The sequence below is a fragment of the Mobula hypostoma genome, chromosome 20 (assembly GCF_963921235.1).
Source record: "Mobula hypostoma chromosome 20, sMobHyp1.1, whole genome shotgun sequence".
In the NCBI taxonomy this organism is placed as follows: Eukaryota; Metazoa; Chordata; class Chondrichthyes; order Myliobatiformes; family Myliobatidae; genus Mobula; species Mobula hypostoma.
In genome coordinates this window covers 48,846,679-48,873,720 of record NC_086116.1, presented here as the reverse complement: position 1 = coordinate 48,873,720, position 27,042 = coordinate 48,846,679, and the positions used below count along the sequence as shown (strand labels likewise).

General features: G+C 42.1%; 1 protein-coding gene across 7 annotated transcripts in view; it reads left to right on the top strand.

Annotated features, from left to right (window-relative positions):
• The window catches only part of napepld (N-acyl phosphatidylethanolamine phospholipase D), a 45,288-nt gene that overhangs the window by 2,482 nt on the left and 15,764 nt on the right, over positions 1–27,042 (top strand). For 4 of the 7 annotated variants that reach the window (XM_063072840.1, XM_063072844.1, XM_063072845.1 and 1 more), the window contains exons 2-4: positions 211–520; positions 7,063–7,709; positions 13,792–13,906. In XM_063072840.1, the coding sequence (XP_062928910.1) occupies positions 211–520; positions 7,063–7,709; positions 13,792–13,906 (1,072 nt within the window). Of the gene's footprint in view, positions 1–4; positions 127–210; positions 521–7,062; positions 7,710–10,507; positions 10,530–12,187; positions 12,292–13,791; positions 13,907–27,042 lie in introns of those variants that run through there. The other 3 variants (XR_010021127.1, XM_063072841.1, XM_063072847.1) reach the window with 3 other exon arrangements.

The window sequence follows — 27,042 nt, the reverse complement described above, 5'->3', positions numbered from 1 at the left end:
CGGAATTATAAAGTCACTGACAGTCGTCCATTTCTGAAACTGCTTCACATCGACCTGCAAGTAACAAGTTAAGTCATTAAATAACAGAATGGGAATGGTGTGAAGCTGGGATTTTGTACTTTGCAGGTACTTTACATTTGTAGAAATTTCATGGACCCTGACGTCTATTCTTAGTAGTCGGTTTGACATTTTTTAAATCTTGTACTACAGAGCTGAGGGGAGCATGGACGTGAACCTGGAAGAACAAGTTCCTCATTCCAGGAGTCACTATCCCAAGGAAGCTGTGAAGAAAAGACCGGGAAACGTGAGCCGAGAGTCCCGAGGAAGCACTTCATCCCGAACCTCCAGGAAAAGCTTCAGACTGGATTACCGACTGGAAGAGGATGTGACAAAATCTGAGAAGGGCAAAGATGGCAGGTTTATCAATCCATGGCCAACATGGAGTGCCCCTGCTTTCAGCAATGTGTTGAAGTTTGTTGTGATGGAGAAAGACCACACAAACATCCCCAGTTCCAAAGAGGTGAGTGCTTTGAACAACGCAAGGTCAGAATCTGTCCATCTGTTTATAGATCTGTTATCGGAGTGGTTATTTGTAGCAATTAGGTGCAGCATTTAAACAGTGACAGAGTCCTACCTCACAGAAATAGGTCTTTGACCACTATGTCTATGCAAGGTGAGCGCTTTAACAATGTGCATAATTAATGTAGGCTTTTCCAATGCATTTTCTGATGATCTGATAGCAACCTGCATATTAAAAATACTAAAAGCAGTCTGTTTACATGGTAATACGCACAAAATGCTGGAGGAGCTCAGTGGGCCCAGTGGCATTGATGGAAAAGAGCCAAGACCCTTCACTATGGTTTCCAGCATCTGCAGATTTTCTCCTACCTACTTGGTGATCTGGTGGAACAGTGACCCAGCGTGGGAGGGGCTACTAGTTTGATCTGTCTGCTTATGGAGAGTTCCTGGGACTGAACTCAGGATCACTGGCTATTAACTGCCAGGCTGTGTTTTAAAGGCAGTTCAAAGGTGCTAAGGCGACTCCAGTCCTGAAGACGCTGGACAAACGAGCATTGGTTGGACCAGAAGCAGTGAGATTTGATTTTGGTAGAGTAAAATTCATGGGAGGAGGAAGCATGTATGCATATGCCACTGGAGGAAAGAAAGTTCAGAGAACTATTACTGGGCAGATGATGAAGAGAAGAGGTAAGAGTACCAGACATGGTAGGAGATAAGCTCGGGACTCAGGAGAAAAGAATTACCAAATATTGGTGTAGTGTTAGTGTTGCTGCCTCAAGGCTCCAGAGACAAGGGTTTGATCTCAACCTTGGGTGTTGTCATTGTGGAGTTCTCCCTGTGACTGCATGGGTTTTCTCACGTGGATAACCAGAGGCTTTTTCCCAGGGCTGTAATGACTACCATAAGGGAGCATAGTTTTAAGGTGCTTGGAAATAGGCACCGAGGGGATGTCAGGGGTAAGTTTTTCACAGAGTGGTGGGTGCGTGGAATGCACTGCTGGAGGCGGTGGTGGTGGAAGTGGATACGACAGGGTCTTTTAAGAGCCTCTTAGCTAGGTTAGTAAAATAGAAGGCTATGCGCTAGGGAAATACTAGGCAGTTTCTAGAGTAGGTTATATGATCGGCACAACGTTGTGGGCCGAAGGGCCTGTAATGTGCTGTAGATTTCTATGTTCTATCTCGAACGTCACCGTAGGGTGATGTAGGGTGTGGGTGGGTGGCAGGAGAAGGGGGAGCTGATGGAGATGTGAGATTAGTGAAGGACTGATGCAGCAGGGTGCTTAGTGGGGGGGGCACGCGGGGCTAGTATCTGTGTCAGTTGGCTTTATATCTAATCGGATTTATCCTCGTTCAGTATGCCGAATAGCTGGAAAACAGTGAGTGGCCTCCTCTTCGAAATTATGTGAAGCCTACAATGTGTAAGCCATAACATTCTAGATTGATGGTTTTCATAAAAGTAAACTTCCCTCGAAGATCATTATATGCCGTGACTCATGCTGTTTTTTCAGGTCAGTGTCTAATTGCAGTTTATTTTGGGCTCATGACATTTATCCAGGAGAAAGGAGTGAATGTTTCCTCCGTTACCACTGCAGTCTGCACTTTCTGGTGGTATCACACACCACCCCTATCAGTGCAATACGATCCTTCACTTTTCGTTGTCAGGCCAAAGGATCAGTAGTGAAGTGATGTTTGTTGCTAGTCTAGACAGAATTGGGTTATGTTATTTCTTGAAGTGGAATCATAGAATTGTTCTTAAGAAGCCTGGGTAAGGCCTCGTAATGTAGAGTGCCACCTGGAGAGAGGGGGAAGATGAGGTAACCTAAGAAGTAGTTGCTCACTTCCAAATACTTCCAGAATATAAAAAGACTGGATGGTTAAAAACAGCTGAGGAGTTCTAATATTTTGAGATTGTCAACTGCAACTTATTTGCCTTGCTTCCAGCAGCAATGTAGCCTCCAGTACAGTGCTGAGGAAGAGCTGCATTGTCAGTGAGTGGTACTGCCTTGTGAAGTCCCAACCCTGTCTGCTTTCAGGTGAACATGTCCCCGGCCTGTGCTGCTCCTTTCGAAGTATAGCAGGGGAGTCGTCCCAGACATCTTGGTCCAATGTCGATAACACAAAAATAGATGGAGCTGTGGACAGTGAGGAAGATTGTCAAAGGATGTAGATCAGTTGGAGCCATGGGCCGAGTATTGGCAGGTGGAGTTTTTAACCAATTAAATATGAGACTTTGGGCTTTGAGAGGGGAAGGTACATTGTAAATGGCAGGCTGCTTAGGAGCACTGATGAACAGAAGGATCTTGAGCTGCAAGTCTATAGCTTGCTTAAAGTTACTACACAAGTGGTTAGGGGTGTCAAGAAGACATGCAGCATGCTTGCTTTCATTTTTTTTTGTGGCATAAAGTATAAAAGTTGGGAAGTACTATTTCAGCTGTATAAAACTTTGGTTAATGTACAGTTTGGGTATTGCAAGCACAAGAGATTCTGTAGATGCTGATAGTCCAGAGCAACATACACAAAATGCTAGAGGAACTCAGCAGGTCAGGCAGCATCTATGGAAATGAATGAACAGTTAAAGTTTTGGGCCAAGACCCTTTACCAGTTCTGACGTTTAGTGCAGGAAAGAATGAAAGAGCAATTTCATGTGAGGACATTGTAATTCAACATTGAACAAGTATAGTATTTTTGGAAAGTTAACATTTTTAAGAGGATTCAATTTCTGCGAGGTTGTGTTATTGTGGAAAGAGCTGTGAGAGTTTTATTTAAAGACAAAATACTAGAAGACAAATTTTATATATGTTCACTGGCATAACTCATGAAAAAAAAAACTTTTAATAGAAACAACTCCCAACTTTAGGACAGAATAATGAACTGTTAGCTTCTAGGCAATTTTAGGGCGAGTACTCACCAAATTTAAAACTATAATCACATGCACTGGTCCAACAATGTGGAATAAAATAATTTAAATGCCTTATATTTCCTTGCCAATGCCTCCAGCTACTTAGGCCCCTATTCAGACCTTCTTGCCTACTCTCACCTTCCTTGAAGACTCTATTTACAACCTACCTCAAACCAAACTTTGGAATCCATCTTCTTCTTTGGATTGGTGCCAGCTATTATTTGTTTCTGTAATGCATTTTGGTAGGAAGAATGAGGAGAGGCAGCATTGTTCTAAAAGTTGTGCAGAAGCTAAGGGATATAGGGGATTGCATGCACAATTCTTCGAAAGTAGCAGAAAGTTGAGAAAGTGGTTAAATGCATATAAAGTTCAGAGCTTAATTATTAGAGGCACAAAGCATAAAAGCAGGGAAGTTATGCTGAACCTTTTGTAAAACATTGGTGTGGCCTCAGTGGGAGTATTGAGTTCAGATCTGCTTGCCTCACTGTGTGTTTGAGAAAACACGTCTTGAGGAACAACTTTGTGCAGGCAGATTATGTCTTACAAACTTGATTGAGAGTTTTGAGGAAGTGACTGATGTGAGTAGGTCAGTGGATGCAGGAAGGCATTTGACAAGGTCCTTCATGGTAAGTTGATCTAGAAAATTAAGATGCATGTCATCCACATGGACTTGGTAGCTTTGGTCAAGCGTTGGCTTGCCCAGTGAAGTAGTAATAGAAGGGTATTATTTTGGGCAGAGATCTATGACCAGTGGTGTTTCACAGAGATTTGTGCTGGGCCCTCTGTTGTTTGTAACTGGGAAAACCAACACCAAGGCTGTTTACAAGAAGGGGATGAGCAGACTCTATTTTCTAAGGAAGCTGAGATCCTTCAATGTGTGCAGCTGGATGCTGGAGATCTTTTACCAGTCTGTTGTCGTGCGTGCAGTCGTCTTTGCGGCTCTATGTTGGGGGAGCAGTATCAGTGCTGGTGATGCAAAAAGACTGAATAAACTCATCAAAAAGGCTGGATCCGTCCTTGGCTACAACCTGGACTCTTTTGAGTTAGTGGTGGAGAGGAGGTCACTAAACGAACTGTTATCCATTATGGACAATCAGGCACAGCCTCTCCACGACTGACTGAATAAGAAGCGGAGCACCCTTTCGAACAGACTCGTTCAGCTCCACTGTCACAAGGATCGTTACAGAAAATCTTTCCTACTAAGTGCAACAAGCATGTACAACAGTTCATCTCTGTGCGACAGGAGAACACACATCATAGTACAAGAGTCTCTGCTTTATTACTTTGTACATTATCATTATTATTGCACATTGGACATTGGTATTATTGTTATATTGATTATTATTGCTAAGTGTGGTTTTAAATGTTGCTGCTGTAACAAAATAATTTCCCGCTCGGGATCAATTACTTATTATTATAATACGTGACTTAGATGAAAATATAGATGGGTGGTTTAATAAGTTTGTAGAGCACACAAAGGTTGGTGGAGTTGCACAGAGAGGCCATGCAAGTCGATGAGGAGGTAGAGAAGACACTATGGCATGCTTACCTTTGTTGTTTGGGGCTCTGAGTATATGAGTAAAGAAGTCATGTTGCAGCATTTAAAAATTTAGGGTGGGGCACAATTGGAGTGATGTGTGCAGTTCTGGTCACCCTATCACAGAAAGATTGTGGATCCTTGGGAAGGGATGCAGAACAGGTTTGCCAGGATGTTGTCTGGATTGGGGGGGATGATCTTACAAGGAGAGGTTAGACAAACTTGGATCATTTTTTCTGGAGCATCAGGAGCTTAGGGGAGACCTGGTTGAAGTTTATAATATTGCGAGAGGCATAGATAGGACAGGCAGTGAGATTCTTTTTCCCATGGTAGAAATGTCAAAGTACCTAAGGAAATGCATTTAAGGTGAGGAGAGGGCAAAGTTTTAACAAAATTACAGGACAAACACTTTACGTAGTTGGATGGATCAGGTTGTCACAGATATGATGGTAGCGTGAGACAGGCACATGAATATGGAGGGATATGCATCATGTACAGGCAATAGAGATTAGTTTAAATTGGCATCATGTTCAGTACAGACTTTGTGAGCTGAAGGTCCCGTTCCTGTGCTATGTTTTATGTTCCTAACTGTCTAGATCGAAACATGGGCATTAGCACAATAGTCTGAGGGATGTGTCTAGCTGATTTTCTGATTAGGCAAGGAACCAAGAAAATATGATGTATCTGTAGCTCAAAGGGAATGTCCTGTAGTGGCTGTAATCATACCTGAAGTCATGCAAGGTTTCTTGGAAGCATCTTGTCACAGTCACAGAATTATCCCCTCCAACTATACATCACTATCTAAAGATCAGATGGTGATCAGCTCCAGCCTCAGATCTGTTGATGTCTAACCAGCCAAGTTTAGATATTGATTATAGCCAGTATTGATCTGTACCATAACCTGAACAGTATCTAGACTGGGCTATTGCAATCGGACTACATTCCTAATAATGAGATCTAGTAAGTAAACACCTCTTCTATCTTTCAACAACATTACCATTGCTGAGGTCCTCATTATCAGTATGTTGAAAATGGCCAAATGCTTTAACAGTACCAGCTGTTTCAGTAATGTGACTGGCTATTTCATAATATAGTGCTGTCTGTGATTTCCAAAGCTTAAGTCAGGAGTGTATAAGAATTCTCACCACTTGCCTGGATTGGGTAAAGAAGTTCTATTGCATATAAAGCAGAGAAGTTCCCAAACTTCTGCCTTGTCACTGAATCCGTAACTGTCCGCTCTAGCATGGCGTGCAGGATATATTGTAGTAATTTATCAAGTGTTCCCCACCCCCCACTACACCCTGTAATCTCTGCCACCAAGTCCAGTATCATCTCCAAGTTAGTTACTGCCTGTTACGCTGCTGGTGTTCAGGGCAGCAATGAAGGTCCTCCATCTCTGTCTGTCCCTACAGTCACACACAGATATAGAAAGATTCTTCATTGCTGTTTCTTTAACAATTTTTGTTTGACTAGTCTGGAACCTGGAAGACCGGTGGACCACCCTTAGTTTGGCCTCTACCCTTTAACCCATGGGTGACCCTACCAAGAGCCAAAGCTGAAGGCCTGGACTCCAGCCAACATAGCTCTCTGGATCATTGAGGCACACAAGCCTCTAAACCCTACGACAAGGTTGTAGTCCTTTTTGGAGGACCATCTCCAAGTTTGACACAGAACGCGTTCAGTAGTACATGAATTAACATATCTGTGTTTTTGGTTACAGACTTACTGTAGACCTTCCTTCACTCCTGAAGTTGTTTGATCATTATTTCAGAACAGTTCAAGAGAAGTAGTTACCTTCCAGTAGCACTCTCAAGGGACCATTATTAGATGACTTCTGCTCAGAAGGTTTAACAATCAAAATTCCAACCTAGAGGAAACTTTTGTCAACTCTAATTGGTCAAAACAACCACCTTATTAGTTCACATTATGATTTAGAAATGAACTTAAAGTAAGATTCTGCCTGTTTGTAAAGGTGGTGATTGTGATTTGCTTATAGTGTGTTGCTTTTTCATAACACTTTTATTCATCTCAGTTAAACATGCAGGTGACAACAATTCATTGGGGAAAACAGGCCATTTCTTCTTTTAATCTATTGTCTTTGCTTCTAGGAACTTGATGAAGGATTGCCAATAAAAGAACCATTCTTTGTCAAAAACCCAGAACTGGTGGGCGATGTGGGCAGTGGAATCCGAGTGACGTGGTTGGGACACGCGTCGCTGCTGGTGGAAATGGAAGGGGTCACTTTTCTGACAGATCCCATCTTCAGCCAACGAGCTTCACCGGTGCAGTTCTTCGGACCGAAGCGGTTCCGAAACCCACCCTGTACGGTGGCTCAGTTGCCCAAAATAGACGCTGTGGTTATTAGTCACAACCATTATGATCATTTGGATTACAATACCGTGCTTAGTCTCAATGAGCGATTTGGGAGTGACTTGAGGTGGTTTGTACCGTTGGGTTTGTTAGGCTGGATGCAGAAATGTGGCTGTGAGAACGTAATCGAATTAGACTGGTGGGAAGAGAACTGTATCCCTGGGCACGATGAGGTCACGTTTGTTTTTACACCTGTGCAGCACTGGAGCAAGCGGACTGTAACAGATGATAACAAGGCACTATGGGGCAGCTGGTGTGTCCTCGGACCTTGGAACAGATTTTTTTTTGCTGGTGATACAGGTTACTGTGTGGCCTTTGAACAAATAGGGAAACGATATGGACCATTTGATCTTGCCGCAATTCCTATTGGAGCCTATGAGCCAAGGTATGTAGATTTTAAGGTGCTTCTGAATTTTATTTATTATATTTCATGTACTTAGTACTTTCTGACCTTGAATTGAGATGGGGAATAGTCAATTATTTCCAGTTGTAGACTATTTTGATTTAGTCTAATAATTCACTAAATGGCCTCATCAAAACAATTGCCACTAATTCATATCAATGTCAAAATGTGACAATGCTGAAATTGCTACTTTCTCACAACGTACGGGTAGCACTCTTTTCCTTTCTACAGGAATGATCATATATAGTCCACGGATCACTTGGAGGAAGCACGTACCAAAGAGCAAAAACCTCCTAGCATTAGGGGCTGAGTTAAGGTTTAACAATTATCGTTGCCATGGACAACGCAGAAAAGCAAGTCACTAAAACTTTGGCTTTAACACTTTTTGAGCAAATTGAATAGCTGCACACGCAGTGGTAGAACAATAGAATCATTTGCTGGCCATGACTCATCAAGTTGTGAGTTACATATGTGGGCAACACCCTTCATCATAAGGGAGACAAATCGGAGCATGTCCCCATAGGCCTGGTGCTGCATTCCACGTTTCTCAGATTGGCCCAGTCTGGATTATGGAATATGACCCTCACTCACAGGGGAGAAATTGTGCTGCATGGAGCCAAAACTGAGAGAAAAGGGGAAAAGTAACAAACTCAACAAACCCACCCTTCCTCCATTCTCCCTCTAATTAAAGATAAATTCTGAAAAATTCAGTTTATTTTTAAAAAATGTCTATTTTCACATTGCCAGCTGATTAAAGGGAGCAGCTCAGCAGGATTAGATATCGTTACAATCCCTTCAGTGGTCCAGTATTCCTCTGTTTTCCTTGCATCACTCTTAGTTTCCATGTACATCCAACGGAAATGAAATAAGCCATTCGGCCCAACAGTTCCAGGCTGACATTTCTGGCCCACACTGGCTTCCTCCAAGTTTCATATTCTAACAAGATTCTGGTTGAAGACGCTTTTCCTGGATTTTTAATTGAGTTTATTTTCTCCTGCAAGTACAACTGTCTTCTCAATTTTTTCTGGTAGTGTATAGAGGGCACGACAGCACAGCGGTTAGCGCCAGTGATCAGGGTTCAGTCCCTGCCACTGTCTGCGCGAAGTTTGCACGTTCTCCCCGTGATCAGGTGGGTTTCCTCTGGGTGCTCCAGTTTACTCCCACCTTCCAAAGGTGTAGGGGTTAGGGTCAGGGTCAGCAGGTTGTGGGTGTGATGGAAGCTCGCTAACACTTGTGGCTGCCCCCACCCCTGCCCCAGCACGCCCTCAGATAGTGTTGGGTGTTGACATCAATGACACAGTTCACTGTGTGTTTTGATGTTACAATATATATGTGACAAATAAAGCTACTTTAATCTAATCTGCTCAGTCTTTCCTGATGGTCGTGACCTGACATTATAACAGCAAATCATAATCCGTGCTCACCGCAGCTTCCCGCCACCTTAATTGTGATTGGGTTCCTCTTGTCCTTACCTACCACCCCATCAGCCACTGCATCCAACATATTATCCTCTACAACTTCCACCATCTCCAAAGGGATCCTACCACTAAATGTACCTTTACCTCCCCCCCCCCCCAGCTTTCCGCAAGGATCAATCCTTCCATGATTCTCTTGTCCATTCATCCCTCCCCCTCTAATCTACTAATTTCTCTCCCTGCAAGCAGCCAGTGCTATACTTCCTCCCTCACCTCCATTCAGGTCCTTCCAGGGGAGGCCAAACTTCACCTGCGCACCTGCTGGGGTCGTCTGTTGTGTCCGGTGCTCCCGATGCGGCCTCCTCTTCATTGGTGAGACCCATTGTTAGTTGGGGGACTGCTTCTGCAGGGAGAGAAACTAAGTTAACGTTTCAGACCAATAACCCTTCATCTGAGCTAAGAAAAGTGAGGAAGCAAGTATGTTTTAAGTTGCACTGTGGCAATGGAATGGTGAATACAGAGTCGAAGTGTGGAAACCGAGAATATATGCGTGAGACAGCTGTCTTGATGCCATCTACCAGAAGAAATTGAATGCTTGTTAATCATAGCTGATCTGCCTGAAGGAGTGTAAATAGAGGCAGATAAATGATAGCCGGAGAGAGAGAGAAAGGAAACTGGGGAAGTGAGATGCAGAACACAACTATAGCTGGAGATAAGAAATTAGCCAGTGGTGGAAATGCTCAGTGAATCAGATCACATCTGTGGAGAGTTTCATCAGAATTGGCCAGGTCTGACACAGGCAGTACAGACTGGTTATCTACTGTCCTAATTCATTATCTTTTGTTTACACTCTTTCAGACTAGCTATGCTTAGTTAGCATTCATATCCCTATTTTCAACAACACAGTAAACAATTGTGGAACCTGGACAGCTATGGCTGCCATGTTGTGAAAGACAGCCCCCTCACCCTCTCTGCAAATGAAAACATTCTGCATTTGTTCTTGTACTGTTCCAATACTGATAGATCATCAACCTGAGACTTTAATGAGATCACTCATTTCCACAGATACTGTTCAATGTTTCTGTTTTTATTTCATATTTTTAGCATTCCTAGTTCCTTGCTTTTGACAATATAAATGTATTTTTACTTGCAATAATGCCTTCCACAAACGAATAATTCCGTATGCATAAAATATTTTCACCACCTCTTTCAATATTAATTCTTGATTCAAATTAATTTACTAGTGGAGACTGTTTTTCAGCATTGATTCTCTTAACTGCAGATGCCGAGCATGTCTGTTAGACTGCTCAGCATTCCTTCTCGCTGCATTGAGTTTCGGTCTGCTTTTAAATTCTCTAATTTCAGATGCCTTTTGCAGATTATCCTAGTGAGTCAGCCCTACTCATTTTCAGCTCTTCTATTCTTTCAACAGCAAGTATAAAACGGTGCATAATTTGTGAGGTGTGGGTGAAATATTGTTTTGTACATTACCATTTTCTTGGTTTAGTATTCAAATCAGGTTTGCACAACGGGTTTTGCTTGTGATTCTTTCATCACCATTGAAGCTGAACCAGATATATTTGCCATAGTAGGATGCTTGAGACAGTTAATCCCTTTTTATCAAACTGTCCACCGTATTTCATAAATGAGAAATGAAAACATTCAATCTGCCTTATTGATAAGACATCCATTACAATATATGATCTTTGCAGCAGCCACTTCAACTGTGCAGACAGCCAGCTCTGCAGAAGATTCAGCTGAAATATGAACTGCATTTGGAGAGAACATTTATGTCCTGCAGTACCAGAGCAAGCTGCTGCTGGGACTATCTGTCACGAGCAGTGGAATGGTGGTGAAGTGATGAATACTAAAACCATTAGCATGTACAGTTTTGAAAACGCAAGAGCCTCTGTAGCTGCTGGGAATCCAGGGTAACACGCACACACACACAATGCTGGAGGGACACAGCAGGTCAGGCAGCGTCTATGGAGAGGGTCTCAACATCTTGGGCTGAGGCCCTTCATCAGGACTGGAAAGGAAGGGGGAAGAAGCCAGGAAAAAGAAGGTGGGGGGAGAGGATGGAGTACAAGCAGGAAGGTGACAGGTGAAGCCAGGTGAGGGAGAAGGTAAGTGGATAAGGGAGTGGGAAGAAGTGAGAAACTGTGGGGGGGGGTTGTGATAGATGAAAAGGGTAAAGGGCTGAAGAAGAAGGAATTTGATAGGAGAGGAGAGTGGACCATGAGAAAAAGGGAAGGAGGAGGGGCACCAGGGGAATATAATGGGCAGATGAGAAGTAGTAAACGAGGAGCCAGAATGAACAGGGGCAAAATAGAGAAGTGAGGGGGTGGGAGAAATTATGCGGAATCGATGTTCATGCCATCATGTTGGAGGCTACCCAGACACAATATGATGTGTTGCGCCTCGAACCTGAGGGTGGCCTCATCATGGCTGTAGAGGAGGCCATGGACCGACATTTCCGAATGGGAATGGGGATCGGAATTTAAATAGTTGGCCACTTGAAATCATGTTTGTTGTGGATGGTGCCAAGGTGCTCAACAAAATGGACCACCAATCTACGTTGGACCTCTGATGTAGAGGAGGCCACACTGGGAGCACCACACAGTGGATGACCCTGACAGATTCTCAGGTAAAGAGTTGCCTCACCTAGAAGGACTGTTTGGGATTCTGAATGAAGGTGAGGGAGGAGGTGAATGGGCAGTTTGTTCTGCTTGCAGGGATAAGTGCCAGGAGGGAGATCAGTGGGGAAGGACAAATGGACAAGGGAAACACGGAGAGAGTGATCCGTGTGGAAAGTAGAGAGTGGGATGGTATAAAGATGTATTTGGTGGTAGGATCCGGCTGAAGTTGCAGAGACTGATGTGCTGGACCTGCAGAAAGTGGTACACAGAGGGGTGATTGATAAGTTGGTGGCCTAAGGTAGAAAGAGATGAGTTATTAACTTTAAACTTTCTGCATGATCACTCAAAGAGTTGAACTGCACGTGCATGTAACGAGAGCTGTATAACTCATCTCCTTCTACCCTAGGCCACGAACTTATCAATCACCCCTGCTGTGGACCACTTTCTGGAAGTCCAAGACGCCGACTTCTACAAAGAAGGGATCCGTATGCTCCACGACCGCTGGACTAAGTGTGTAAATGTAGGAGGGGGCTATGTTGAAAAACAAATGTGCTAGGTTTTCTAAAATTGACTCCTTCTACTGTAGGCCACAAACTTATCAATCACCCCTCGTATGTGTTTTCTAATCCAGCATGTTAACACAAAGCTCAAAGTAAATTTATTAACAAATTATGTATATATATGATTTGTTGAAACTTATTCTAATTAACTTACCTTGAAACTTGTACTTTATCCAGAGTTCAAGGTTCAAAGTAAATTTATTATGTCACTGTATACAACCCTGAGATTTATTTTCTTGCGGGCATTCTCAATAATTCCAATAATCATCATAGAATCAATGAAAGACCCCACCAACAGGGTGGGCTGGTGAGCAAATGACAACAAATTGTGCAAATACAAAAAGAAGGGGAAAAAATAATAAATAAGCAATAAGGATCGAGAACATGAGATGAAGAGTCCTTGAAAGTGAGTACATAGGTTGCGGGAAGAGTTCAGTGAAGGCACAGGGAAGCTGAGTGAAATGAAGTTGTTTAATTTACTTAACTATTAGGGTCAAATGTGGGATATTGCTTGCTCAGTTACTCCCTGTATTAAACATGAGGAACCCCTACCCCTTCTGCCCTCTCTGCTCATTTAAGATATCGATTGTCTTAAAATCAGTGCAGATAATATTACACATTTCTTTGAGATCACTGCAAATTCCTCTAACTTGTGCATAGGACACAGAATGGGCTTCTTGAGGGGGACAGTATATTTTATGCTTAAGCAACACAGTTGTAATCATTGCAGAAGCTTTTCCTTTCTTTCTACCTCCTTCGCAATTCAAGGCCGTAATCTAAAATGACATTCCAGTGCCGCAGTGCTTTTTTAAAGATACTGTTCATTAAATGAGAAATTCAAAAGATCGCCCCCGGCTGTTCTAGAATACCTCGTGCTGAATTCCACCAAGTCTCTGATCAAAATTCTTTCCTCATCAAAGACTGCCAGAGAATTTATCTTGTGCTCATTCATGGGAATTTTTCTACCTACATAATGACAACCTCACTTAAAAAATAATTGCCTATATGAAATTTTAAGATATTTACTGATACGATAACTAACTACATTTTAATTCACCATTTAGGCATTTAGCTTATTTTGTAGATTGCTTTTTTTCATGCTTCCTTTATTATCCAGCCTTGTTTTGTGGTACTTGTATTAATAGCTCACATTAATGCCTTCAGTTCATGGAAAACGAGGCTTACTCAATGTTTCTGGAATCCTCTTTTGCTTACTTATTGTGTTAGAATTTTGGTAACAACAAACATAGGCCGGGCAAAGTTTTATAGCTTATGCATGAACTAGTCAAACTTCATCACCTTTCCTGCTTCTTTTTTGCATTTTCTGTTGAATTGATCAAGTGTAGGAGGGTGATGACGTATTGCCTGACTCAGCACGGAAACGCGGAGCGCTGCGCTCTGGGGTTTGAGGCTCACGGTTTATCAGTCCATGTCTTCGTCTCTCCTCCAGGTGGTTCATGAAGTACAACCACGTGAACCCAGAAGAGGCTGTGAGGATCCACGTGGATGTTCAAGCAAAGAAGTCTGTAGGAATACACTGGGGAACATTCGCTTTAGCCAACGAGGTCAGTACTTTGCAGCTCAAGGTTTCTTTCGTATCATAGAATCATAGAAATCTACAGCACATTAAAGGCCATTCAGCCCACAATGTTGTGCCGACCATGTATAACCTACTCTGGAAACTGCCCGGAATTACCATACTGCATAGCCCTTGTTTTAGGCACAACATTTTCTAGTTTAGTATCTGAAGTTATTTTTTTCCATTTGACATTCCTGTACTTTGATTTCCATGTAATTTACTTGCAGAGATGGAACATGTAACCTCCGACCTCTGAGCTCTGGGTATATGTGAATCTGGGTCAGTGTGTGTTAACTACTGAAATGACTCTTGTCCTTGTTTTCGGAAAGGGATTACTCATTACATGGTTCATTAAATACATCTGACCTATTGGGGTGACAACTCATTTCAGCTGTGACCATGGTGAAAATGTGCAAAGGACCTGGAAAATGTGGAAAAGTGAAAGTTGACTCAGGATTAACAATATCATTAATTTTTTTTTACTGGAGATGGAGTTAAGTGGTTGAGGAAGAAGCAGGGTATTTCTGACTTATTCATTCATGGGATATCAATGTTGCTGGTGATGCATTTCCTTTCTATTAATAAATACTCTTGAAATAAGGAAGCAAATAACAGTCAACCACAGAAGTGTATCTGGAGTTATGTATAGGCCAGGACAGAGTGGATAGAGACAGCAGATTTCCTTCCCAGAATGAGCTAAATGAAATGAATGGATTAGTATCTTCCAGTGGTTTCATGATTACCATTGTTGACGCTATCTTTTTTAATGCCTCCAACTATAATGGTGTGATTCACACTTACATTCCTGAATTGATGGATGCAAATCTAGTGACAACTGAGGTGAGAAATCCCTGACATGTCCCTCTTCCATCTATTTCCTTGGGTCAGGGTAATGGTGGAATCAGAATCAGGTTCAGGGTTTGTTATCACTGACATATGTAGTGAGGTTTGTTGTTTTGTGGCAGCAGTACAATGTATAAAACAATTATTATGTTACAAAAAGAAATATATAAGATACATGAAAAGAGAGCAAAATAGTGAATAGTATTCATGGGTTCGAACATCTTATGGTGGAGGGGAAGAACCTGTTCCTAATTTGTGTGTGTTGTCTTCAGGCTCTTGTACCTCCTCCCTGAAGAACTCCAAATGGATCATACCACCAAGAGAGGTTGTCTTGACTAAATACGTGGTGTCATGGCATTCAGTCAATGGGACTAGAAAAGATGGTAGGCATCTACTGTATGGCCTTGTAGGAAAAGCAGAGAACCAAAGACCGAAAAGACTCCTTACGGATCTATTTAGAAGAGAAGACCCTGATAAGCCCTTCTTTATTTTTCCTGACATTACCTTGGCCGAGGTTATCTCAGCACCATCTTTGAATTTGATCTGTGATGTGAAGCAAGGCAGGTTGTTCACAAAGTTACACGTGTTATATAAGGAAGGATGGAAGGTTTCGAATGTGTGAAGTAGTGGCTTGTTAAAAGTTGACGGTTCATGGGCTCATAGTTCAGAAGTTAAAAGTAAATTTATTATCAAAACTCACACGTCATTGTATCCCCTATGATTCATATTCTTGCGGGCATTCACGGTATATACAGAGAACCACAATAGAACAATTGAAAAACTGTATATGAAAGAGACAGACAAACAACCAATGTGCAAAAACCAAATAAATAAATAAGCAAGAATTATCAAGAACATAAGTCGTAGAGTCCTTTAAAGTGAGTCAGTATGTTGGGGAATCAGTTCAGTGTTGGGGGTGAGTGAAGCTATCTCCTTTGGTTCAAAAGCCTGATGCTTAAAGGGTAATAACTATTCTTGAACCTGGTGGTGTGTGCAAGCAATATCATTCAGATATCTGTTATGTTTCTAACAAAATAGTCTGGAACTCAGAATTTAAGTTCAAGTCGGTTTCTGATGGTTTTTATGCTAAAATAGAATGTATATTATTTTTGTACTTTGGCAGAGAGGAGGAAAAATCTACTTAGATTCTCATTTCAGATGACCAATCACTCTCTTCTGTTGACAATTTTTCATTACTCCACTATCCCTGAAGCGTATTGTCTCCATTCTGGAATATAATATTTTTTCCTTTTCTTTCTTTTAACCCCAAGAGAAGAGCTCGATTCTCCTTTGCTGCCCCTCACAATCTACAATCCAAAACCACATGCATTTTGTAGATGTTGTAAGTAGGCAGAGTTCATTGCTCTGGCCAACATTCTTCTTACAATGGATCATAGTGTGTGTGTAAAATTTGAACTGTTACAGAATTGCTGAGAAAATCTTTTCCAGCACTTTTTAGCATCTCTTGTAAGTGCCTGTTAATTAAATTCTTCGTCTCCAGAGTAATAAAATGCACAACTGAAGTTTATAGTTAAATCATTCAGAGAGAAAAAGACATTTTTCTTAAGAATGGCTCCTCATCTGTGGAAGTAGTAGCAAAATGTGCAATTTGTGTAATTGTCTGTGCCATGCCGTCACAGTGTACTTATTGTAATTACTGAATCACAGGTCACGGCTGATTTTCTATTGTCTTCAGCAGGATTACTTGCACCATTGCTGTCCCAGTTGCTGTGTCTGTTGACATTGCTGTTTGAATAAAAGTCTCCCCACTTTAACTTGATTTTTAAAACTTTACCATTTCTTCAGTATTGTCCAGAAGAGCATAATTGTGCAAAATATAATCACAAGTATAACACTATCCTTCAGAATAAATATAAAAATATTTACTTTTTAAAAAAAGTTATTAGGACTTTGTAGTTACTTTCTGCTCAGTTTCAAAGATGATACGATCTGCACTGTGTTTGCTGAATATATCAATGGGAATGTGCTTCTTGAACACACCTGAGGTATTAGCCTAAGTACAGAGATAATGAACTGTGTGTGATTCCTAAAGATGTTAGACAGAGCGTGCTCCTGAAAGTGCCTGAAATTATTTACTAACGGTATTAACTATGACTACTTCCTGAAGCTATTTGATAGGATATACTTCTTGATGCTAATGATAAGAATACATTTCCTGCTGAGTATGATTTTCTTTTTTGGAATTAGATTGCATTTGGTTCTTGAAGATGCATGAATACTGTATTTCCTCTGTGTATCTTCTTATCTATTTTTAAACATGGTGCCTCAAGATATTAGGCAAACTATGTTTCCTGCAGGTATCCTTGTTAGTAGATTTGCAGTATTTTGTAAAGGTGTTAACTAGGGTGTGTTTCTTTAAAGTAAGAGCCAGGTCCTGCTTCCTGAAGGTATTAGCCAGGCTATGATTATTTATGGTAGTTGTTAGACGATAAGACCAGAAGATATAAGAGCAGAATTAGGCTACTTGGCCTGTCAAGTCTGTTCCATCATTTCATCATGGCTGATCCAATTTTCCCTCAGCCCTAATCACCTGCCTTCTCCCCATATCCCTTTATGCCTGACTAATTAACAATCTGTCAACCTCTGCCTTAAATATATATTAAAAACTTTGCCTCTGCAGCCACCTGTGGCAATGAATTCCAGATTCACCACTCTCTAGCTAAAGAAATTCCCCCTCATCTCCATTCTAAAAGAATGCTCCTCTATTGTGAGGCTGTGTCCTTCAGTTGTAGACTCTCCCACCATAGGAAACATCCTCTCCACATCCACTCTTTTGAGCTTTTCAACATTCAATAGACTTCGATTCGGTCACCTCTTATTCTTCTGAATTCCAGTGAGTACAGGCCCAGAGCCATCAAACGCTCCTCATATGATAAGTCTTTCATTCCAAAATCATTTCTGTGAACTTCCTTTGACCCTCTCCAGTTACAGCATATCCTTTCTTAGATAAGGGGCACAAAAGTGCTCACAATACTCTAAGTGAGGCCTCAGCAGTGCTTTATAAAACCTCAGTATTACATCCTTTCTTTTCTATTCTAGTTGTGTGTTTTCTGAAGCTATGAGCTAGGGTGTACCTCCTCAAGGTATGAGTTAGGGTGTAACTCCTGAAGGTGAAAGCTAGGCTGTACCACCTGAAAGTATGAGCTAGGGTGTAGTTCATGAAGGTATGACTTAGGGTGTAGTTCATGAAGGTATGATTTAGGGTGTAGTTCATGAAGGTATGATTTAGGGTGTAGTTCATGAAGGTATGAGCTAGGGTGTAGTTCATGAAGGTATGATTTAGGGTGTAGTTCATGAAGGTATGAGCTGGGGTGTAGTTCATGAAGGTATGATTTAGGGTGTAGTTCATGAAGGTATGAGCTGGGGTGTAGTTCATGAAGGTATGATTTAGGGTGTAGTTCATGAAGGTATGATTTAGGGTGTAGTTCATGAAGGTATGATTTAGGATGTAGTTCATGAAGGTATGAGCTGGGGTGTAGTTCATGAAGGTATGATTTAGGGTGTAGTTCATGAAGGTATGATTTAGGGTGTAGTTCATGAAGGTATGAGCTAGGGTGTAGTTCATGAAGGTATGATTTAGGGTGTAGTTCATGAAGGTATGAGCTGGGGTGTAGTTCATGAAGGTATGATTTAGGGTGTAGTTCATGAAGGTATGAGCTAGGGTGTAGTTCATGAAGGTATGATTTAGGGTGTAGTTCATGAAGGTATGAGCTGGGGTGTAGTTCATGAAGGTATGATTTAGGGTGTAGTTCATGAAGGTATGAGCTGGGGTGTAGTTCATGAAGGTATGATTTAGGGTGTAGTTCATGAAGGTATGATTTAGGGTGTAGTTCATGAAGGTATGATTTAGGGTGTAGTTCATGAAGGTATGATTTAGGATGTGTTCATGAAGGTATGAGCTGGGGTGTAGTTCATGAAGGTATGATTTAGGGTGTAGTTCATGAAGGTATGATTTAGGGTGTAGTTCATGAAGGTATGATTTAGGGTGTAGTTCATGAAGGTATGAGCTGGGGTGTAGTTCATGAAGGTATGATTTAGGGTGTACTTCATGAAGGTATGATTTAGGGTGTAGCTTTCAGGTGGAATTCATTTCATGGACTTTTTAACTAGGGTGTTTTTCCTTAAAAATGTAACCAGGAGGTATTTTCTGAAGGTTTTTTTTTGTTTTTGTCTAATGTACGAACTATCGAGTAGCTCTTAAGGGTTTTAGCAAGGGTGTGTTCTTTGAATGTTTTAGATGGAGTGCGTTTTATGACGTTAGTTAAAACTATTTGACAAGCATGTTTTTTGACGTTTCCCAACACTGCATTTCCTGACTTTATCTACCATAGTGCTCAACCCAAAATTGTTCCAATCACATCTACATTTCCTTAAAATGCTTGACTATCTTATCGAGGCACTGGCTACTGATGGTAGCCTGGTAACATTTCCTGAAGTCATTAGACAGGATGTGACGAGGTACATGGACTACAGATGGCTGCAGATCTCCAGAAGCTGGCCACTCTTTTTCCTTCGTCATTCATGGTGTTACATTCAGTGGATGCTCTGCTTTTGCCTGGGGAAAAGGTACGTAGTTCAGGAATTAGAGAGCTGATTTACCAGCAATGTTACAATACAAGCCTTTCCAGGTTTTTAATAGTTTAGTAGTTCCATTTAATATCACAGTAATGTATACAATATACATCCTGAAATTCTTTTTCTTCCCAGACTTCCATGAAAACAGAAGAGTGCCCCAAAGAATGAGTGACAGTTAAAACATTAGAACCCCGAAGCCCCTCCTAGTCCCCCCTCCCACGCACCAGCAGCAAAGCAAAGAGCCCGCACCCACCAATATAGCAACCATACTCTGGATGAAGTGGAGTCAGTTTTGACTTTTGGTTGGATACTTACTTGTGTATTAGATGGCAAGCTGATCAACGTAAATGTCCTTACCCCCTTCCTGTTGGCTATCGATTCCACACGTTAGCTCCACAAGAAAGATGATGCAGGGGTGCAGTCCACCAATCTACACTTGCACTAGTTTGTCCACTGATAGCATTCAACTCTGTAAAGGTTCATCATCAAAAGAAGGAAATCTAATATCCAGAAGTCCCGTTTGTTAAGTGTGTCCAGGATGGATTCCTGTCACAGTATGTGGACAGGCCGACTAGGAGGAATGCCATACTAGATCTAGTACTATGTAACGAACCGGGTCAGGTCACAGATCTCTCAGTGCGTGAGCATCTGGGGGACAGTGACCACCGCTCCCTGGCCTTTAGCATTATCATGGAAAAGGATAGAATCAGAGAGGACAGGAAAATTTTTAATTGGGGAAGGGCAAATTATGAGGCTATAAGGCTAGAACTTGCGGGTGTGAATTGGGATGCTGTTTTTGCAGGGAAATGTACTATGGACATGTGGTCAATATTTAGAGATCTCTTGCAGGATGTTAGGGATAAATTTGTCCCGGTGAGGAAGATTAAGAATGGTAGGGTGAAGGAACCATGGGTGACAAGTGAGGTGGAAGAAGGCAGCATACATGGGGTTTAGGAAGCAAGAATCAGATGGGTCTATTGAGGAATATAGGGAAGCAAGAAAGGAGCTTAAGAAGGGGCTGAGAAGAGCAAGAAGGGGGCATGAGAAAGCCTTGGCGAATGGGGTACAGGAAAACCCCAAAGCATTCTTCAATTATGTGAAGAACAAAAGGATGACAGGAGTGAAGGTAGGACCGATTAGAGATAAAGGTGGGAAGATGTGCCTGGTGGCTGTGGAAGTGAGCGAGGTCCTCAATGAATACTTCTCTTCGGTATTCACCAATGAGAGGGAACTTGATGACAGTGAGGACAATATGAGTGAGGTTGATGTTCTGGAGCATGTTGATATTAAGGGAGAGGAGGTGTTGTTGTTAAAATACATTAGGACGGATAAGTCCCCAGGGCCTGACGGAATATTCCCCAGGCTGCTCCACGAGGCGAGGGAAGAGATTGCTAAGCCTCTGGCTAGGATCTTTATGTCCTCGTTGTCCACGGGAATGGTACCGGAGGACTGGAGGGAGGCGAATGTCGTCCCCTTGTTCAAAAAAGGTAGTGGGGATAGTCCGGGTAATTATCGACCAGTAAGCCTTACGTCTGTGGTGGGAAAACTGTTGGAAAAGATTCTTAGAGATAGGATCTATGGGCATTTAGAGAATCATGGTCTGATCAGGGACAGTCAGCATGGCTTTGAAGGGCAGATCGTGTCTAACAAGCCTGATAGAGTTCTTTGAGGAGGTGACCAGGCATATAGATGAGGGTAGTGCAGTGGATGTGATCTACATGGATTTTAGTAAGGCATTTGATAAGGTTCCACATGGTAGGCTTATTCAGAAAGTCAGAAGGCATGGGATCCAGGGAAGTTTGGCCAAGTGGATTCAGAATTGGCTTGCCTGCAGAAGTCAGAGGGTCGTGGTGGTGGGAGTACATTCAGATTGGAGGGTTGTGACTAGTGTCCCACAAGGATCTGTTCTGGGCCCTCTACTTTTTGTGATTTTTATTAATGACCTGGATGTGGGGGTAGAAGGGTGGGTTGGCAAGTTTGCAGACAACACAAAGGTTGGTGGTATTGTAGATAGTGTTGAGGATTGTCAAAGATTGCAGAGAGACATTGATAGGATGCAGAAGTGGGCTGAGAAGTGGCAGATGGAGTTCAACCCGGAGAAGTGTGAGGTGGTACACTTTGGAAGGACAAACTCCAAGGCAGAGTACAAAGTAAATGGCAGGATACTTGGTAGTGTGGAGGAGCAGAGGGATCTGGAGGTACATGTCCACAGATCCCTGGAAGTTGCCTCACAGGTAGATAGGGTAGTTAAGAAAGCTTATGGGGTGTTAGCTTTCATAAGCCGAGGGATAGAGTTTAAGAGTCGCGATGTAATGATGCAGCTCTATAAAACTCTGGTTAGACCACACTTGGAAGACTGTGTCCAGTTCTGGTCGCCTCACTATAGGAAGGATGTGGAAGCATTGGAAAGGGTACAGAGGAGGTTTACCAGGATACTGCCTGGTTTAGAGAATATGGATTATGATCAGAGATTAAGGGGGCTAGGGCTTTACTCTTTGGAGAGAAGGAGGATGAGAGGAGACATGATAGAGGTGTACAAGATATTAAGAGGAATAGATAGAGTGGATAGCCAGTGCCTCTTCCCCAGGGCACCACCGCTCAATACAAGAGGACATGGCTTTAAGATAAGGGGTGGGAAGTTCAAGGGGGATATTAGAGGAAGTTTTTTACCTAGAGAGTGGTTGGTGTGTGGAATGCACTGCCTGAGTCAGTGGTGGAGGCAGATACACTAGTGAAGTTTAAGAGACTATTAGACAGGTATATGGAGGAATTTAAGGTGGGGGGTTATATGGGAGGCAGGGTTTGAGGGTCGGCACAACATTGTGGGCCGAAGGGCCTGTAATGTACTATTCTATGTTCTATGTTTACTGGCTCAAATCAGAAAGGGGAGGAGGAAAACAAACTGGATAGCTGTACTGGGTTAATAGCAAAATAGGACATCAAAAAGTGTTGACAGCAGATTAAATTGCCGGGATAGTGACATATCATGTGAGGACCTGTGTTTTCAACCAGTTTCCAAAGATGCTGCAACAGCCTTTCTGTGTGGCATCACTCTCAGATATCATTCAAAATATACAAAAGCTCAGCAAAGCTTTTAGTGTCGTTGTGAAGGACGGAGAGAATCTTGCCATGAAGTAGTCACATGCTTTCCAATAATTTTTGGTAACTTTGAAGTCAATCTTCATGTTTGACTATAATTATAGCTGGTATCTCCTAAAGATTTTTTTTTGTCATTTAAATGCTTGTTTACTAAAAGGGGAAATGAGTCAATTTCCAACAAGAATTATCTTGTAATGTTAATGGCCATGGGAAGAGTGCTGCTTTCGTGATCTGGACGTCTTATCTCTCAGGAGCTGATAAATGCCTGAACAATGCCATGTTTAACCTTTCGGTTTATTGTATAAGTTAGCAAGAGGCCAGGGCAAATTGCAATCCATGGTGTACATTATGCTGTTTGAAAATCTAATGGCGGCAAGAAATTGTTGTGTGGGATTGTCACATGGTGCGTTATTTGAACCAATAGTGGAATGCACTCCACTATGCTCACACTTAATCTTTGAAGTTTTCCAAGATGAGACTCATTGGAAAGGGTTTGCAGCTAATGTCTTTCTGATCCACCCTATAATTTGCACTTGGGAGGTGAATTTGGTCAGTAAACGAAATTTCGTAATTTTCAGCCCCAAAAGAGTACCAGAAACATTTGAAGGCAATAGTTTCAAAACCTCTGGAAGTATTTAAAATAACTAGTACAGTTTAACAGTAATTACACTTGTGCGTTATCAGCGGTAGTTAATTGGCTGTAAATTGTATTGGGAATTCCTGAGTTAGAGAAAGGCGCTATAGAAATAGTTTCCTTCCTTCCTTCTTTTCCTCCTCCTTCCTGCAGGTTACTTTCTAATGCTTAATCCACAGACAAAATAAATTGAACACATTTAATATTACACTCAGTGGCCACTTTATTAGGAACAGGAGTGGAACCCTGTGTGGTCTTCTGCTGCGGTAGCCCATCCACTTTAAGGTTCGACGACTCAGGGGTTCCCAACCTGGGATCCATGGACTCCTTGCTTAATGGTATTGGTGCTTGGCATAAAAAAGTCTGGGAACCCATGTATGATGTCCTGTGCATTCAGAGATACTCTTCTGCACATCACTGATGTAATGCATGGCTATTTGAGTTACTATTACCTCCTTGTCAGTTTGAACCAGTTTGGCCAATCTCCTCTGACCTCTCTCATTAACAAGGCATTGCTTTTCCCCCACAGAACTGCTGGCTCACTGGATGTCTTTAATTTTTCACAGCATTGTCTGTAAAGCCTAGGGACTTTTAGGCGTGAAAATCCTAGAAAATCTGCAGTTTCTGAGATACTCAAACCATCCCGCCTGGCTCCAATGGTCCTAAGTCACTTAGATCACATTTCTTCCCCTTTCTGATGTTTAGTCTGAGCAACAACTGAACATCTTGACCATGTCTGCATGTTATTATGCATTGAGCTGCTGTCACATGATGACTGGTTAGATAACTGCATTAACGAGCCCCTGTACAAGTCTACCTAATGAAGTGGCCACTGACTGTATTTAATATATCACCAGAATCTGATTCACAATGCACTTGTGCTGTTCTTAGTGATGTTCTCCCAGTCCCAGTAAATGTTGATGTGCAGTAATAGAAACTTTTGCAGTATTGGAAACTCAACTGTTTGTATGGAGGTTTCTTTTTAGGGTGTTAATAAATTAACCAGAAAAGGTCAAAGTTCAAATTACATTTATTATCAAAGTATGTGTACGTTATACAACCTTGACATTGGTCTCCTTACAGGCAGCCACTAAACAAAGAAGCCCAAAAGAACCCATTAAAAAAGGAAGATAACCAAACACCCAATGTGCAGAGAGAGGAAAAAAAAACAAATCATGCAAACAACAAACGCAAGCAAATAGCATTCTGAGCTGAAGTCCACAAAAGGAGTCTGTCCACAGACCCCTAGTTCTGGCCAGAGCTGAGTAAATATCACAGAGCAGAGAAATGAACTGGCCCATCCTTCACCTAGGGTCCTGACACCCCGATCTTTTCAATCTGGCCCGGTACCCAAATCGTCATCCAAACATCGGGTTCAGTCGATTCGATACGCTCTGGGGCCTGGGCCCCACTGCCTCAATTTGGCCTGTACCCGACTTGTCCGACTCGGCCCGGCACTTAAATCAGTCGAGCCTTGGGCCCTTTTTGGTCTCAGCAGCAGGCCAGCTGCCTTGCCTTTCCTTGGTTCTGCTGCATCAAATTGCCTCCAAGTCCAAAGGAAAGTTACAGGCTATTGTTTGTGATGGTCGTTTACCTGAAAAAGAGTGATTAACAAAGAATTTAGTTGTTTTCTTTGTTTCATTGGCCACCACTCAGAAGTCACTGAGATTCACCATCTTAAACCAGAAATTGTCAGGTTGAGTGCCAAGGATCTGTGAGAGAAATATTGGTTAAAATAAATGGAATTTGTTGCAAATCTGCTTATCCTGAGAATCACTTGAAGTGGATATTCCTTCTTGCCAAACTCCTTTTCCTGATCTTTCCAGTACAGTGAGGTAACCTGCTGAGTTGTACTTGTATCGGAGTCAGGTGAATTGTCACTTTAAACTCCAAATGTATTTATGTCTGCAAGGATTGCTTCTGACACTGACCCTTGTAGGTTTATGGTGGGGGGCAGTGCAACAGTGTTTGGTCGAGCAATCAAAATTGCTGTTTCAGCTGAATGTCTGGTGTGCATTTAGTGGAGAATGACAGACATTATAGTCTTGACAAGACCACATTGCAGGAAAGATGTGATTAACCTAGAGAGGGTGCAGAAAAGATTCACAGGGATGCTTCATGGATTGGAGGGCGTGAGTTATAAGGAGAACTTGGACAGGCTGGGTCTGTTTGCATTGAAGCCAAAGAGATGTGAAATGATAGTAATTATGTAAGATTATGATAGGTGTAGATTGGATAGACAGCCAGAGTTTCCCATGGTATGGATGTCAAAAGCTAGGTTTAAGGTTCAAAGGGGAACAGAAGGGTAAACTTTCCACACAAAGAGTAGTTGGTGTCTGGAGTGGCGGAGGCAAGAGTTGGAAAAACATGTAAGAGGCAACACAATATGATAAGTAGTGTTCAATTACATTTCTTAAAACCAAAAGGACTGTTGCCACTCATAAGGCCCCTGTGGGGTGGTATACTGTGACAATAATTGAGGGGTTTCCTCACCTTTCCTCATTAGCCCCTCACTGTCCAGTAGCGGAAGAATCCTCCCCCACCCGGCTGCTCTGAGATTCAGTGCGGCTCTCAACATGTACTCTCGCAACCTGGAATTGCCAGCTGGCAGCATTTCCGTGCATGCATCTCCACGTGCTGGCAGACCAACTGGCGACTTTCACCGAGATGATGACCTTTCAGCGGCACGATGCCCGTCTCTGTGTGTGCACGTCCCTGGGAACAACCCGTAGATCAGAGAGCCCTCTGTCACACAGCACCTTGCATCTTTCTCCATACCCTCTTCGGCAAACGCAGTTACTCCACAGAGTAATAACTCAGTCTGCATTTGGTCTCTGTGCTGTGGAGGAGTCTACACTAACCCATGGACCATCCCCATTTCACAGATGTTGCTCAGCCTGCTGAACGTTTTCAGCCTTGTATCTCTTTTTCTGTTCTTAAAGGATATCAGATGTGATTATATGGACAAAAGAGACTGGAAAGGAGAATAAATGTCAACATTATTTTCTAGGACAGGATATAAAAGAGGGATTGTGAATATTGGTGGTTTAATACCTGAGTTATTTGTCTATATTCTCAATGTTCCACATCACTAACCCCATCTGGATCTACAGCCTTTCAAACCTGTGCGACTCTCTTGTATATCCCTGACTTGAACGACTTTTCTGCTGATGTTTTTGCTGAAACCCCTCAAAGCCATCTCCTCTAGGCTTTGGAATTACTTCCCCATCTCACCTCCGTCTTTCTCCTGCTTTAACCTGATCCTTAAAACTTAACCCTTTGTCCAACCTTTTGGCCACCTGACCCTTTATGTGGCTCCATGTTAAGTTTGGTTAACCGTAGTTTTGCGAAACACTTTGAAGATTCTATTTAAGTGCAAATTGTGGCTGTGTAGAGAGTCAAAATATAATTTTGGACTTGAGAGTGAAGGAATAGAGAAAAAAATCTCAGGAGACACAAGAGCAACGTACGAAATGCCAATGGGATCTTCAGTTTAGAGAAAGTGCAAGGCCTGTGTACGTAATGAAGGTAACCTGTTGGCAGGCACTATGTCAGTAGGAAACTCACTTTACACCCCACTTGTTGCAGGCTGTAGTTTTAATCACTCGTTTATCATTTTGTGTAATAAGGGACTCATAATCATGTTTATTCATGGAATATTCTTATCCACTACCTGCTTACTTGAAATGTGTTTACGATTATCCAAAACTGTAATTAAAGCTTTTGGAAAATTACCTGGCTGTCAACATTATGCTTTCTTTTAAATAAATAGCATGTGAATTTAAAACCATTTGCAGCCTCAAATGAAGCTTCTTTTCTGCGTGATAATTGAAGTAGTTGGTTTATTTGAATTAATAGGTGGTCAATGGACCTTGACCTTGTCCCACCCAAAGATTGGCTTTGAGACATCTATTTAATACTTATGAGCTGTACTCTCCTCTCCGCCACAC